Source organism: Astyanax mexicanus, chromosome 5 (assembly GCF_023375975.1).
Source record: "Astyanax mexicanus isolate ESR-SI-001 chromosome 5, AstMex3_surface, whole genome shotgun sequence".
NCBI classification, from domain to species: domain Eukaryota; kingdom Metazoa; phylum Chordata; class Actinopteri; order Characiformes; family Acestrorhamphidae; genus Astyanax; species Astyanax mexicanus.
This window is the reverse complement of record NC_064412.1, coordinates 27,394,984-27,411,038: the sequence shown is the minus strand read 5'-3', so window position 1 is coordinate 27,411,038 and position 16,055 is coordinate 27,394,984. Positions and strand designations below refer to the sequence as shown.

Genomic DNA, 16,055 nt, shown 5'->3' with positions numbered 1-16,055 from the left:
CAAATATGCCTTTAATATCACCACTGATCAAATAATTGTTTGTGTAGACTGATTTAGATCTATAGTTCCCCAGGTGGCATGTAAGGGTTTTCAGTAGTTAATGTTGATTTGAGCAGTAATTAATGAATAGTTATTATAAAGGAGACATTATTAGTAAGTAGTTCTCTGGGAGATATGTAAGTCTCAGTAATTAATGTGAAGTTAATAGTGAACTACTATAATCATTAGTTCAGTACTATCTACTGAGTAATTATTCAGTACTCCCTGGTCGTTAATATAAAATATTTAGGTGTTAATGCAGCACTAATAATTAGTTCCTGCTTAGTTACCTATTAACTATGAAACAGTATTATAAAGTGTTACCGTACGGCTGTACGTTTTCGGTACAGTTGGTGGAAAAAATAAAAAGGCTGGTGATTCTGTATAGCCTCATCTTTATAATCTTCATAATGACAAGAATGAAACTTCATTATAACCATGTTTTTGTTTTTTTTTTTTGGGATGAAATTGTGTAGGGCGCGCGCGTGTGAGAGAGGGGGGGGCGTGTCAGGGAGAGAGGGCGCGCACGCGAGAGAAAGAGGGCGCAGCGCGCGTGAGAGAGAGAGCGCACACAAGAGAAAGAGGGCGAAGCGCGCACGACAATGGGGGCGCGCGTGAGAGAGAGTGAGTGAGTGAGAGAGAGAGAGAGAGGGCGCGCACGGGAGAGAAAGAGGGCGCAGGGTCCCCCCCAATTACACTCGTGGGTGATAGAGTAGTACTGTAATAGTAATTGTAGCACATATACTGTATATCTATTACAAGAAAAGTAACAATATTTTTTATTGAGCTGACACAAATATTACAACAATCCATCAACACAAACATCTCCAAATAAGCCGTAATGAAATCACACAGACCGCTTTAGACTTTATTAACCACTTGGTGGTGCAATAACCTATAGACTACATCATGGACGGAAGATAAGAGTTCCACAACAGGGCAGGAGCATCTTTCCACTGCCTTGAGGAAGCAGTGGCTAAATATGGAATGAAAAGAAGCATGAATATAGGTATAAATATACATTAACATGTAAAAACCTGGAGGATGGTTTTAACTTCACCCCCTTGTACTGGTAGGACCATCATGTGACTGAGGTGGGGATCTACAATACTGAACTAATGTAGAAATGAAACAGAGCTAGGACTCAAGTTCATGAAGTTTACGACCCAGAGGTTCCTAAGGCTCTTTGTAGTTTTGGGTCCATAAGAGTCCACTCAGCTCTGTTAATGGACGCCTTTCTCCTCGTGGACCGAGGTGAACCACAGCCGCGCTGGCTGCTAGCTAACAGCAGTGACGTCACCTTCTTCACAATATTGCATGAGCTGAACAGTCATTTTCACAACCTTCAGGCGACGCCACATGCGGTTTATGTTTTCCCACATTGTAGAAAATTGTACGAACAGATCAAAAAGAGTAGTTTTCATACTTTACTGTGACTGCCATCCCTCTTCTGGGCCATGATCCGATTATAGACGTAAAACTTGACACTCTGCCAGTCTCTGTTTTTTAGAGCCAGAGGCTCAGCTCTAATGCAGTTCTCGCAGGGCGATTTTCCCGGGACACGGCAGGAGGTGATGAAATCCTTCATGTGTCTTTCTACAGCCTGGACTTCACTCACACTCCAGGTTTTCCTCTTCTTCTGCTCTTTTCGCTTCTGACCTGAAGAAGAGACTGGAAATGCACCTGTATTCAAAACATATGAGAACACAGTACATGTATTACAGCAAGACTGGGGCACAGTGCACATTTCAGCATGCAGAAAACGGTTGTTAAAACAAGAGGGTTTATTTGTATGACAGGAGTAGAGAACATAATCCTCTGCAATAGCTAATATTCAAACTATATTTATTTATGTTGTACTTATCAGACATTTACCTTACAAACCTTTTAAATGTAAATTACAATTGAATTAAACACAATTGCAACATGTATGTAAACAGAAAATGCATCTCCAAGTTACATCAAATTGTTTTATACACATCAAAAAATCTTTGTAACAGATGTCTGTGAGGGACTTTTTTTTGTAAAGAACCTTTTAACTGTTAAATCCTTCAGTTCCTGTCAAGGTTCTTTCATCTAATGTTTATATAAAAAAGTATGTTTTACAAATATTGTTCTTCTTGGAACACACAGTGGTACTTCTATGAGAGAGAATCTTGAGTAAGCCATTTAAAGATTAAAATTTTTAAATGATTTCAAATGATTTTCATTTTCATTTAAACATTACACATCAAACTTCCAATTAAAAGTCAACATTTTTACAAAACAGGAGCGCAAAATTTGAAGCAGTTGCTTTATTTAAAATAATAATGAATAAATACACATGAAAAGCTAAAAGAAGTGATAAATCTACAATGATATAGATCAGTATTTCCTATCCCTGGTCATTAGAAGCCTCTTCCCTACGCATTTTAATGCCCCCTTAACTCTTAACTGTTGAATGGTAGTGTAGAGTAGTTGTTTTAGACCAGCATGTATTTCTATACTGGTAAGTATGCTGTACAGTTTAGTATTATAAATGTAAAAATGACTCACTTGAACCTGTGACACCTGTGCACAGTACAGTGTCCTCTACAGCACTTTCATTTACACTTTGTGTAGCTCCTGGTGATGAGCATTCCCAGTTTTTCCTTCCTCTGTCATTGCAGAGCTCAACCTCCTCTACAGAAAACAGAAAACACTCTGTCACACATAACAGGATTTATTTTGGGTAAAGAATCATGTAACACAAATGATACTTAACTCCAACAAGGACAACATGCAAATGGTAAAAGTCAAACCAGGAACATACACACAGGCATAAATAAGGATAAATAAAACCAGCATGCATCATGCTTACTATATAGGTTCAGCAAAAATCAAACGTACAATTTCAAATCAGTATCAGAATCTATTTAGCAAATCTATATGAGACTTTTTGAGGTTTCAGCAGTGTGTGTGATGATCTAGGCATAGGCCTGTCACAATAATTGCAATATCGATTTATCGTACAATAAATTAACATGAACTCAATAATTTTTAATAATTGTGATATCGTCTACTGTGTTTATTTATATGTTTGTTCACATATATAACAGTGAACAGTATTTTACCCAGTCATGCTTCAATAAATGTAAAATATTAATAAAATTTGTTTATTGTTGTCTTTAAAATATGTATAATTGCCTTTTATTTGCTATACTGTTATCATTATGTCAGTGGCCTTTAATAGTCTTAAAATTACAAAAATATCATGTATCGCAATAATTTCTGGAACAATATATCGTCCACAAAACATTCTAATCATGACAGGCCTATCTAGGCATGCAGTCAGGATCATGCTAGTAGCCACTTGCTTAAATACATTAGCCCCGATTTTTTAGTGCAAAACTACTTAAGCAAACTTCAAACACAAAACACGACATAAAGACAGATCTGCATAAATTGGATTTCAGAACACAGACAGACACATTTTATAAGTCTTAAATGTGACTGAACACATGCCCTCCTCATGTGGTTAGGTTAGCAAAGGAGAGTGTAGAAATGAGGGAGAGACAGATAAAGAGCAAGCAGGACAGAGACAGAGAGACATCATATATACCATTAGGTTGAATATTGATGTCAGAGAAGTTCTTGCCCATGAACTCCATCATTCTGCCTTGTTCCATTGCAGTGAGAACTTTGTAGACTTTTGCAAGCTGCAGGGTCCTTTCAGGCAAAGAATAATATTCCTCATGCACGATCAGCTCATGCCCAAGAAAGTTGGCCAGCTGGTTGATCTCTGGATCCCCCAGGTTCAAGACCGTGGACAACGTTGCAATTCGCTTCCTCAGCTTTCCACAGGTGAGGGCGTAAGCGTCCTTTGCGCCACAAGCCGCAGCAGCCACTCGTACACAGTCCGAGCTCCTGTAGTGTGTATTGGACGACGGGCGAGCAAAAACATATGGGTTCTCTTTGAGAACTCCACAGACATCTCGTTTCTCGGCCAGCAGCTGCAAGGCACGAAGCATTTTAAGGGTGAGTAGGATGGGCACTGGCCGAGCACCTTCAGGCCTGATGACTATTTTGTAGAAGTGCCGGCACAGCTGCTTCTCAACCTCGGTAAGGGCCCAGTCTATGTCTGTAGGGGGATCTGCTGAGTCCCTGGACAGAAATGTGGTGAGGGTCATGCTGGACACTTCTCCTTCTCTGCTGCGGTTGAACAGAACAACTTGAGTCAGACAAACTTTCGCCAGATCAGACCAGTACTTAGTAGAAGGGTCTGCAGACAGCTGGGTCATACGTTCATCTTGCGTCTTGCTCAGGAATGTGTGGAGTTTCTGCACGTCTTCTGTGAACGCCAATAACATGGGTGTCTTAAACTTGACATCCTCTGTATTCTTTGACACAGATGTCCAGAGCAAATCGTTCCAACGGTCTTCATGGATTTTTTGAAAGTCCCGTAGCTTCTGAGCCAAGCCGCTGTCTTTCGGTATCACCACTTTGGACCTCACAAGTCGGCTAAGCTGCACAAGCCAAATCGAGAGTTTCTTGGCCAGGGATGGAATTTTGTAAGTGTTTGTTTCGCTGTTGTATTCACATGCCTGCCTCACAGCTTCTACAACCTGCATGCAGTTGTACGGGTCGAGAAAATCCTCCAGTTTCTTTAGTGAAGCCACTTTCCTCCCAGTGACCAGCAGTTTACCAAGTTCACGTAACTTCTGCCGGATGATGCAGCCCTGGTTCTGCTGAGGAGCTCCGCTTTTGTTAAGCCAATATTCCCCCATCTGAAGGATGCAATTGTCGTTCTTTACGGCATCTGTGACTTCATCTGGGACCATGAAGCTTAATATAGACCATAACGCTGGGCTTATATTAGCAGGCACAGGCTGTGAGGCTGCAACAACAGACAAGGTACGATTCTTTCCTGGTTTTGGGACATATGTTTTATTAGGGCTTAGTTTACAGACCTTCATATGCCTCCACAAAACCCTTTTGTTGAAAAGTCCTTGGCAATGTGCACAATGCATGAAGTCACTGGCCTTGACTACCCCCCGTGGTCGTTTACAAGGGACCAGGTCGCCTTTGCCCGATTTTAGCACAGCAATATTGTGTTTGTAGTTCCCTCTTAGCCGAAGTTCATCCAACTGTAGTCTCCTCTCCTTTGAACCTTTTGGAAAGCCACGGGCTTTAGCAACCTCCGCTTCTTTTGCATGAACATCTTCTAAATGTCTTGCCATTTTGCTGAAAGGTTTTGAGCAAAACAGGCAATAATGTTTCTTATTATACACTCTCTTCCCATCGCCCCTTCTTTGGCTTCTGTTGACAGCAACCGAGCCTTTAGATCTGAGATTGTTTCTGCGTCCAGAGGCCTTTGATTTCTTTGCACTGGAGCTGGGTTTTGGGGACTTGCAACCTTCTGAGCAGCTGTCGCGAGTTTCTTCTTTGGAGTTTGCAGGAAGTTCCTTTCCACTGTCCGAGGCGGAATCCAGGAGCTCATTTGAATCCTCAGAAAATAACTCTTCCAGCTAAAAATCAGAATTGATAGCAAGTCATTTAGATACATTCTTTAAAATAGAGGGGTTCCACAAGTATTCCTTAGCAAAGGCAAGGGTTCTACATAGCACTACAACACTTAAAGAACCCCTCTATGCATGATAAAATGACATACAATAAGATTCTTGTATACAATGAAAACCTCTCAATGGCTCATTAAGAAAAACTCCTTTAAAAAGTGTACTTAAAGTATAATAATAAAAACATGAACAATGGGATACTTTTCTATTACTTCTACAAGGTAACGTTCAATGCTTGATGAAATAATATATTACTAAGAGATTACAGAACTGTGCATATTGATTTAGCTATTTTTTTAATACTTACATACCCTACATAAATACTGTAGATTAAAAACTTACTATGCTTCTAGTCTTCTTTAGTCTTGATGTACATACGTCATCATCACTGTCTTCAGAGGAATAAATGTTTAATCCTGAATAGGGATTGTGAGCGTTTCTTTCATTCTATAAAAAAAATAAATAATGTATTTTACAACACAATTTTAAAAACAACAAAATCTTTTCATTTGAATAGGGTTTATCCTCATTTTGTTCATATTAACACCTCACTAGTTTGTCAGCAACAGCTACAATACAATATTTAAAATGCCTTTTTATATGTAAACTTTATATTACATAATTTGCAAAGATATTACAACAATCTTTAACTAATAGAAATTAAATTAGGTATGTGGAACGCAACATCACTTCAATATTTCTCACACGACAGGCTATTTATAACAAATAAACATATTGTTTTAATTATAACATTTGTATGAAGATTAAATGGTTAAATATACTTTAAGTTTAACATAGGCTTGAAAAATTTTTTTAAAAAAGTTTTAAAAATTAAAACTGCTGCAGGCCACTTACCCATAAGGCTTGTGCAGAAAATAGACATTTACTTAGAAGCTAATGTTAAGCAAATATAAAAGTATATTTTTGTTTTTACTGCTTAATTGTTTAGTTTAGGAAAAATATAATAGAAATTAGTTTACTAAATTAGTCTGAACAAACAGAGTTTTTGAACACCACTCTGAAAGACTGTAGTGTAGATGTTTAATCTGGAAAAGAATGCTGGGATATGAGTAAAGCAGATTAAACTACCTGCAAAAGGCCAAAGGGCCAATCTGGCAATGTTTTATTTTGCAACCAAACTAAAGTAAAGAAACGCTAGATTTGAACAGTGTTGATGCCGTCTGTACAGAATACCGCTTTCATTATAAACAATCCAGAGATAATAGCATCAAGCCCAGCTGGTAATTAATTATCTGGTACTGATCACCATAACAGGCAATGGATATATATATATATATATATATATATATATATATATATATATATATAGAACAATGACAACTTCAAGAACCATGGAGGTTTCTTGACACTGTCATCACTGGCTTGCTTTAAGAAGGCCTGGATCTAAATCTCTGTAAAGCTGATTTTCCCGATGTTAAAAGAGATATATAAATACAATTTAATTGAACTGGATGCATAAATAGCTTCTGTCTTGTTAAAGGGATCTACGCAGTCCTTATAGTTTTAAAAATGGTTACACTATCGAGTCAAAGAAACATTTTGGGAACAACATAGATTTAGAAACATTTTGCTTAGAACGTATGAAACTTCATAATTGAATCTTGATTAAGGTAAATAAAATTAGATGATAATAGTTAGCCTAAATATATCATCCAAGCTTACTGTACAGAATCACTAGTTACAGACTGATGCAGTGAGCTCAATGGCACTTTTCCTAAACTCTGATCATTATTAATCCATGTGGAAAAATGAAATGTACCTCTTGATTTGGTGTCTCTGAACTAGCAGATTCACGACTATCTGCTACAGACTTTGACTGGCACGGGGAAAAGCCATCCACTGCAGTCATCTCAGTGACTGGGTTCTGCATTACCTGCAAATGTATTTTATGTTTGATTAAATGAATTTGTGGTTAAAAAAAAAAAAAAAAAAAAAAAAACAGCAAGACTTTTTGCACTGCCAGCCTGGCTTTAACAAGAAAGTTCCATGAATAAACATGACTTTTCCCTCCAGACCAAGACCAAAACAAACCTCTTTTACTCCACCAGTGTGAGTTGTTTTTCTTGCAGTGCACAAATGTGAGCTACAGTGCTCATTACAACATCTTCGATTTCTTTACAAGAAACTAAAGGAAACTAAAGAAACTTACATATAATTACAATTAGGCTTAACCCAAAAACCTAACAACTGTAGTAATATTTTAAATGTTTTTAGTGATAGTGCCCTACAAATGTATTGTTTCAAAATGTTTCCTTCTATATAAAGATGTACATTTTATTAAAACTTTGCAGAAAGGTATTATGTCTTATCTCCATTGCATGGGCAGCAGTTTCAGGCACTTCTGAACAGCAATGCTCTCCTATAATGACAGACTCGTACTGTTACACAGGATCTTGAAATGATTCTCATTTACGCTAAACATGAACAGCATATTAATGTATTTTACGCATACCACACTTTATGCACATAATATAGCATTTTGTAACAGGAAGAAATGTAAAAAAAATTGAAAGGAGACTTACAGTACCTGCCGTTTGGGGAACTTGGAGCTGGAAGAGCTGTAATCCAGTGGAGGAGGTGGTTTCCACTGGGCAGGTGGGTAGGAATCCTGGGAATGCACCTCAGCAGTTGGATGGTACTCCATTACCTGTGTATAGATCACATAACAAGAAGTCTCATGTTTGTTAAATTTATGCATGTATGCACTTATTGATTATTTCTGAAAATTATTTGTAACAAATTCAGATGCAATATTGTCCTGCTACAGCAACCATCTAAGTTTTACGTTCAGACTTGTATGTATTCCCCAATAAGTAGGTGGATTGCTGAAGAGATCTTAATGCTCACATAAATATATTAATAAATGAATAAGCATTAATGCTATATATGAGAGTTTTTGAAAACAATTAGAAAAAGTGAGTTTTATTGAAACAGGTTTAAAGCCTATATAGTCAGGACTGATAATGCATGTGGTCGTGAGGTATGATTACAGGTGATGCAAGTTTATTAATCTATCTCAGGGCTGCTCTAGTTACTTTAATCCAATCCAGAATGAGCCTTTCAAATTAAAAAAGGAAATATGTGCACTCTCACCCACACTTTTCAGTTTACACAGTTAATATAAAGTAAACTCACACTAAGTAGCTATTTGATGGGCTTTGTGTTGGGCACACTGAGAATATACTGCATGCAAAAAATACATTTTATGTTAGTTTGTCTGGGTCCATGCTGTTGAATTGTGTTTGGATTCATAACACAGAGAAAATACGACAGGAAAGATTAGCATTTATTTTGCTGATCAATAAATCTATTTTGGGTTTGTATCAACATTTACATGCTTATACAAGTTCTTGATAAACTGAATCAGATGTGGTGTGGATGTTGCATTCAGATCCATTAGGTCCCATATGTTGTGGGGTGAGGCCTACATGATCATCAGCAAGCCTTTGCCCAAGCCTTGGCCATGATCCCCTTTCTGGTTCACTGGCTCTCTTATATTGAAGCATTTTTGTAACTACAGAACACAGCATCCCTGGAACACCTCACAAGACCTGCTTTGATGTTTTGATAATGTTCTGACCAAGTTGTCTCACCCTCACAACTAGGTCTGTATTAAAGTGTCTCAGATTCTTATGCTTAACGGGTTTTCCTGCTCCCAGCATTTCAATTTCAACAATTGTTTCTACACGTGCTGCATAAATACAGCTCTGGAAAAAATGAGACCACTTGAGTTCCTTTAATTTTACCAAACTGAACCTCTGGAATAGTGATGGGTCTGACAACCCTGAAACCTCGACACATGCGTCGAGCTGTCAAGGCGAAACCCCGTGTCGGTGCGCGTATCAAATTAAGGAAAACCATGTGACCGATACACTTCCTGTATCGTTTGGTAGCGATGGGTCTGACGACACTGAAACCTCGGCGCATGCACCGAGCAAACAAGGCGAACCCCTGTGTCGGACCGCGTATCATTTTAAGGAAAACCACGTGACCGATGCATTTCCTCGCGCAGTTGCTTGCAATGACTTTCTTAGTCCAGCAGATGTCGCCGTTAAGTGATACAGCAACACAGTTTCAACACAGTGTCGATACAGTTTGGGAAATGTGCCATACACCCAATGAGGCTTCATCTGCCCATCACTACTCTGGAATATAATTAAGAGCAAGATTGATGATCACAGCCATTAAACCAAGCTGAACTGTTTGAATTCATGCACCAGCAGTGGCATAAAATTATCCAAAAGCAGTGTGTAAGACTGGTGGAGGAGAACATGCCAAGATGCATGAAAACTGCAATTAAAAACTAGGGTTATTTCACCAAATATTAATTTCTGAACTATTAAAACTTTATGAATATGAACTTGTTTTTTTGCATTATTTGAGGTCTGAAAGCCCTGCATATTATTTGTTAATTTGACCATTTCTTATTTTCTGCATATAAATGCTCTAAATAACAATATTTGTATTTGGAATTTGGGAGAAATGTTGTCTGTACTTTATATATAATAAAAAAACAATGTTTATTTTACTCAAACATCTACCTACAAATAGTAAAATCAAAGAAACTGATTCAAAAACTGAAGTGGTCTCTTAATTTTATTTCCAGAGGTGTATATCCACCCCTATAACAGGTGCCACTGAAACCAGATCATCAGTGTTATCCATGTCACTTAGTATTGGTTTTAAATGCTATGCCCGTTTGGACGATACAATATTTGTGTGATTTAATCACTTAACGACTAGTGTCACTACAGTTATTAATACACTGGTATAACAGTTCAGATTAGGGTGTAACTGTGTTAAAATTGATACTGATCGATTCAGCCAAAGACAGTATACAAACTCTGAAAATAATACCCGTTTTTTCTTTATCAGTTAAGATTTACATGATACAAACTAGTCGATACACTTTCCTTTGATGTGTTCATATCTGCCTCTTCTTTTGCACTAGCTAATATCACAAATCATGTATCTCGTCATTCTGAAAAATTAATATAGTGTTATTTGTGGTGAAAAAAAAAACAGTTCACGAGCTAAACACAATGTCCTGTCTGCTATTTAAAAAGAACAGCTGAAACTATCTAATAACTAGCTAAAGCCAGCCAGGCCGTTTCTTATTCTCCAACTTGTTTTTCCAACACTCAGTTCCACCTTAAATTATGCAACACGCCAGTGCTAGCGTATGCAGCCGTCAGAATGCAACCGCTGCAACATTTAAGGTGGAACGGATAATTCGAACAAGAAGCTTGTGAACAGTATAACAAGTCCAGGTTCAGAGAGAATTTGCTGATATAAACTTTCATGAAAAGCACCACCCTGACTGTGTGGAAAACACAACCACAGCCAAACTGAGCCAGAACTCCGGTCTGTGTTGTTGTTTAAGGGCTCCTGTCTGCAACACTAACCTACAACAACAGGCCAATATTATGATTATTATTATTATTACTCCTGCACCCTGAGACACCTTCCTACCAGCCTCACTTACTGCCCGGCGTTAGAAAAACGACCGTTTTAGAAGCTTCTCTTTACCTTTTAACGGAACTATCTCCATTTTCTTTGTCCATCAATTCTAGCTAAAGGAGCAGCAGGCAAAAAAATCCAAGAAAAAAAACACCTCCACTATCCGATGGACTCGCCTCCTTCCTGTGTGACAACGGGTAGCCCTAACCTACACTAGCGCCCCCTGCTGCTGCTGGAGTCTCTCACAGAGTGGGAGGATTCTGTGGGAGGATTCTGTTTCCTTCGTTTTTCCTAATTTTGAAATGACTATTTCTTAACTCATGAACACATGATAGCAAAGAACATTTGATCAAGTTTAACTTTTTGATTGCATTACACCAGGTTGTGAGGACTCTCCCACTGCTTCTACCCCCAGCACACACTCCCTCAGCATCCTGCTCTACTTGCTGTAACTTTGGGAAGTTTCAATCCTCTGCATGCCCTGTACATATGTAGCATTGACAATAAAGCTACTTGATTTAACTTGATCTTTTAACGTTTATGTTCGATTTAAGGCTGGTTTATACATCTTCCCGCTGCTAGATTAGTTAGCATTCTGACAGAAGCCATTATTTTTTCTCAGCTGGTTCTCAGGTTTAGGTATATTTGGTGTTTATGTAGGTAATCTAGATCAGCATTCGCTAGTCAAGTAAAATACTCATTGTAAACGACTGTTTAATGCTTTTAACATTAAAACACCGGAGCACTTAGGGCTCCTCAGTGTAGCACTGTAAATAACTGTAAATAAACGGAAGTGCTTTACTCACCCAAATAAACAGTTTTCAGGAAAGAAATCTGTGTAGATTAACATTCAGTGATTGTTTGACTTGTCTGACTCATCTGAAAATGTTTTTTGTTTTTAACAATTACAGTTTTGTTTACTCTATTTGAGCCACCAGCTGAAATAGAAGGAACACATGGCAACACCCCTGTGCCTTACTAGCGTTCAATAATGTGTCTAAATGTGCGCCTTATGTGTGAAAATAGACCAGAAAATAGATGTACGTTGATAGTGCGCTTTATAATCCGGTGCAAAAAATACAGGTAAATCTGACATAAATCAAAACATTAATTTATGATAACTTATCTTAATATATTAAGATAAATTAAATATAATCCCTTAGAAGTGGATTTCCCCCTTCTGTTAACAGATTACCAAATAAAAACATGAATCTAAATAATTTGTAAAAAAAAAAAAATAAAACAACGTCTTTATTAGGGTTGCAAAGCAAATAAAAAACGCACTTAACTTATCAAATAAGCCACACAAAAAACAAATATAGACTAGCTACATTAGTAACACAGCCCTAACACGCTGCAGGTTTTAATGGATCATGTACCTTTGCTCTTTCTCTCTGCTGTATTAACTGTGTGTTCATATGTAGGACTCTGAGTTTATGTCAAGATTAATGAATCAGTCAGCATGTATTGAGTCACATTTCATGGTGATACAATCTGATACATTACTGACCTCATTTGTCCTTTTAGTCCACTGACCATGTTTAATATTTTCTCTGCTTTAAAACAATAAATCATGAAATCAAAAGACAAATGTGACAACAAAGCACAAATATGGAAAGTAGGTGAGATTATGTAAAAGGACATGAAAATAAATAGATCAGTTTAAGAGCTACGCAAACAAATACGACAGCTTTTTCAGAACATGTTTATATATCACTATCTGAATACGACCACATACTCAGGGTAGCAAGGAAAAGCTGCTACTCTATAAAAAAAAAAACTCCTTTCTGAGGTTCGCTCAAAATCAAAGATTATAGAAGCTTATCGGAAGAATGTTCTGTAAACCTATTAATTCAAATAGATAGAATATTGTGGTTTGAATGGAAAAAAAAGAAAAAAGTCAAAATCACTGTATTCCAACATAAGAACTCAATCACAATTGTGAAGAAGGGGGTGGCAGTATAGATATTTGGGGCGACTTTTGTTACTTTTATTGTGAAATTTTGTAAACAAACTTAAAAAGAACAGTTATCCACATAAGTTAAAGCAGTTTTTTATGGAGAATTTTTTTTTGTTAAAAAAAGACCATAAAAAACTGTATATTACTGAAACTTTAGAATGCACACATTTAAAATCAAGAATGGTCAGCCATGTTTTTTTTCATTCACATTTTAACTCAGTAGCAAGACAGGTATGTCAAAAAACAAACACTACAATTAGACTTCAAACATCTTAGAAGAATATTTTTTGTTCCATTAGGAACTATATTAAAATCAAAGATTATATCATAGGTTCTAATCATCAGTCTAATGGTTTTGTAGCAATTTAAAGCTTTATTCTTTGATAAGGTTCTGAAAGGATCTAATATAAGAAAACATCCAAAGAAGTCAGGTAAAGCAGTGGTTCCCAGACCTGGATCTTTTAATTAACCAGTCTTACATGTGTTCAAAGCTGTATTTTAGAGCACCAACATGCATGCCAGGGGTTCTCCAGGTCCAGGGTTGGAAAACACTTATGTTAAGAACCTTTTTTAAACCTCTATGTTTAAAAGTGAATTTAAAACGTACAAAGTGCCATTTAGGAACATCTTAAAAATGACAGTTTACCATATTTGTGGAGAATTAAAAGAGGTTGAACCAACGCTGTAATAAAGTTGACTACTGTACAAATGTCTAAGGCTATGTAATAATCATTCTCAGACAGAAAGTCCACAAGGCTGTAAGTGACAGCTGTTGGGATGTTTTGAGCCAAAATTGTCAGCAGGTTGATGAAGACTATATTAAACGCTATCTTCTTGGCAGCATTCATTTCACCCTGCTCTCTCCTCATATCCCTCGGCCCTGGATCCCTCAGCTTTCTCAGAATCGCCACACAACAAAAGAACTCCAAAGCCAGAACAATGAGGAACACAACTGCCAAAATCCTTATAGCATTAACAAACAGAATACAAGTAAAAGTTCCCAGCAGCAGTGAACATATCCAGACCAAAACTGAACACCCTACACGGTATCGAAGTGGCTTCATCCTCAAGAAAGTCACAGGATGAACCACAGCCAGGTAACGCTCCAAACACACACAGCACAGAAACAGGAGGCGAGCACATGCACTAGTCCCAAACAGAAAGCGAATCAATTTATAAATGAAACAACTGACGTTTTTTAATACCAGAGAAAAAATGAATGACACAGTGACTGTAAGGAGTTCAGCTGACATGTGATTCAGCCAAAAAACCACAGACATGTCCACTCCTCCACCTTTAAACAGAAGAAGGAAAATGATGTAGCAGTTCAGAGTAAAGCCCAGCAAGAACTGAATGGACACAGTGGATGTCAGGAGGATTAAATATAAAGAAGGAATGCTGTCGGTCTTTTCGGAGAGAGTTAAATTTGTCAGAGTGGAATTCATCTTATTATTCTATAAAAAACGTGCACCAAGAAACCATGAAAAAGCCTGAGTTCATAAAGCAATTCAGAAATCCAGTCCAAACACAGACAAACCACATCAATACTTCTCTGATCATGAACTCAGGTTCCCTCTCTCTGCAGCATTAGCTGTGTGTGTATATATGCAGGAATTACCTCAGGGTTTATATCAAATAGGACAGCGTGGTAAGTCGCATTTCATGCAAATCTGATACATTTAAGTCATTTATCGTTTTACTCTTCTTTAAAAGTTCTAATACAAACTACACACTAGCTACATCAGTAACACAACTAACACAACTTTATTGATCATGTACCTTTCCTGTTCCTCTCTGCAGTGTCAACTGTGTGTTAATATAGGGTTTATGTCTATATTAATCAATCAACCAGCATCTATTGAGTCACATTTCATGCAAATCTGATCCATTAGAGATTACATTTGTCCTTTTATTCTTCCATTACCATCTTTCGCTGCTTTAAATCAATGACCCATAAGAAAAGACAAATGATAAAGCAGAAATATCCAAAGCAGGTGAGATTATGCAAAAGAGAAGGAAAAAGAAAAAAGTTCTGTTCAAGTATCCAGAAAATTGGACGGCATTTCAGAACATTTAGAACACTCTCACTGTCTGAATACAACCACATATTCAGGGTAGCAAGGAGGAGCTGCTTCGCTCCCACCTGATGTTTGCTCTGGAATCACAAAAATATGACAAAAGACTTTTATAATTATGTTTGGTGAACAGATCAATTCAAAATATAACTTATTGGTTAAAATTCAAATTGATACTTTTACAAAAAAAAAACAAAAAACACAAAGAACACAAGAACCTTGTCTCAACTGTGAAGCATGTATGCAGTATAAAATAATTTGCAGAGGTTTTGTGGCCACTTCAACCATCAGGCTGTTGAAAGATCTAGGTATCCATGGCCAGGCTCTGTGACAAACAATTAAATCAGTCTCTGAAGCGGCCGAAAGAAGCAGCTAGTGGATCTGGATCAAACGGAAAGACCCTTACTGGGCGCAAAGAACATCTACATGACCTGTTCGCTATCCCTCCTACCTACCCCCACTTGAGTCACATAGGTCATGCCAGTCAAACATCCAGGCAATCCTCTTGATTGGGCATGGGACACAGTCTCAGGCTGGATCACCCTGTAGCTGGCCACCTTTGATGAGGGTGTCTTAAGGCGTCACATCAATGTCAAAAGTTGAGTGCGCAAAAATACCAGGTGAAAAAAATTAACCAGCGTATTTTAACATTTTGCGTGTGTAAATGAACTTCTCGTGAGCAAAAATGTGAAACTAGCGAGCAAAAAAAGAAAATCGCGCTGAAGAAAATGTTGCTCTCTAACTTACTTTTTCTCCTCTCGGGTGCTTATTTTCCTTGCGCGCTGTGTGAATTACCTGCAGCAGCAGTTTATGCTCACCTGAGTTTTTGCACTCGAGTTTTGAAAGTTATGGTTTTTACATTTTGGGGGCAGGGCCGGGCATATCTCCAGGGTTTGTGATGGACCGCCTACCTCCACGAGCCGGAGGAGGGCGGGGAAACAAGGTGGCAGCCGGCAGGAGAGTTAG

The 16,055-nt window shown here is 37.8% G+C and overlaps 1 protein-coding gene across 4 annotated transcripts; it reads right to left on the bottom strand.

The window, feature by feature from the left end:
• Nucleotides 1-790: 790 nt before the first annotated feature.
• On the bottom strand, nt 791-11,259 carry LOC103040472 (uncharacterized). Of its 4 annotated transcripts, none has more exons than XM_022675210.2 (7): nt 11,124-11,259; nt 8,122-8,241; nt 7,354-7,467; nt 5,916-6,020; nt 3,620-5,525; nt 2,575-2,700; nt 791-1,722 (listed from the first exon to the last, which is right to left on the bottom strand). In XM_022675210.2, exons 2-7 carry the CDS (start codon nt 8,236-8,238, stop codon nt 1,460-1,462), a joined length of 2,631 nt encoding a protein of 876 aa, XP_022530931.2. In that variant the 5' UTR covers nt 8,239-8,241; nt 11,124-11,259; the 3' UTR covers nt 791-1,459. The 4 variants fall into 4 exon arrangements, with proteins under 4 accessions (XP_022530931.2, XP_007257173.4, XP_022530932.2 ...); XM_007257111.4 differs by having other exon boundaries at nt 2,581-2,700; XM_022675211.2 differs by lacking the exon at nt 5,916-6,020.
• Between the last annotated feature and the right edge of the window lie 4,796 nt (nt 11,260-16,055).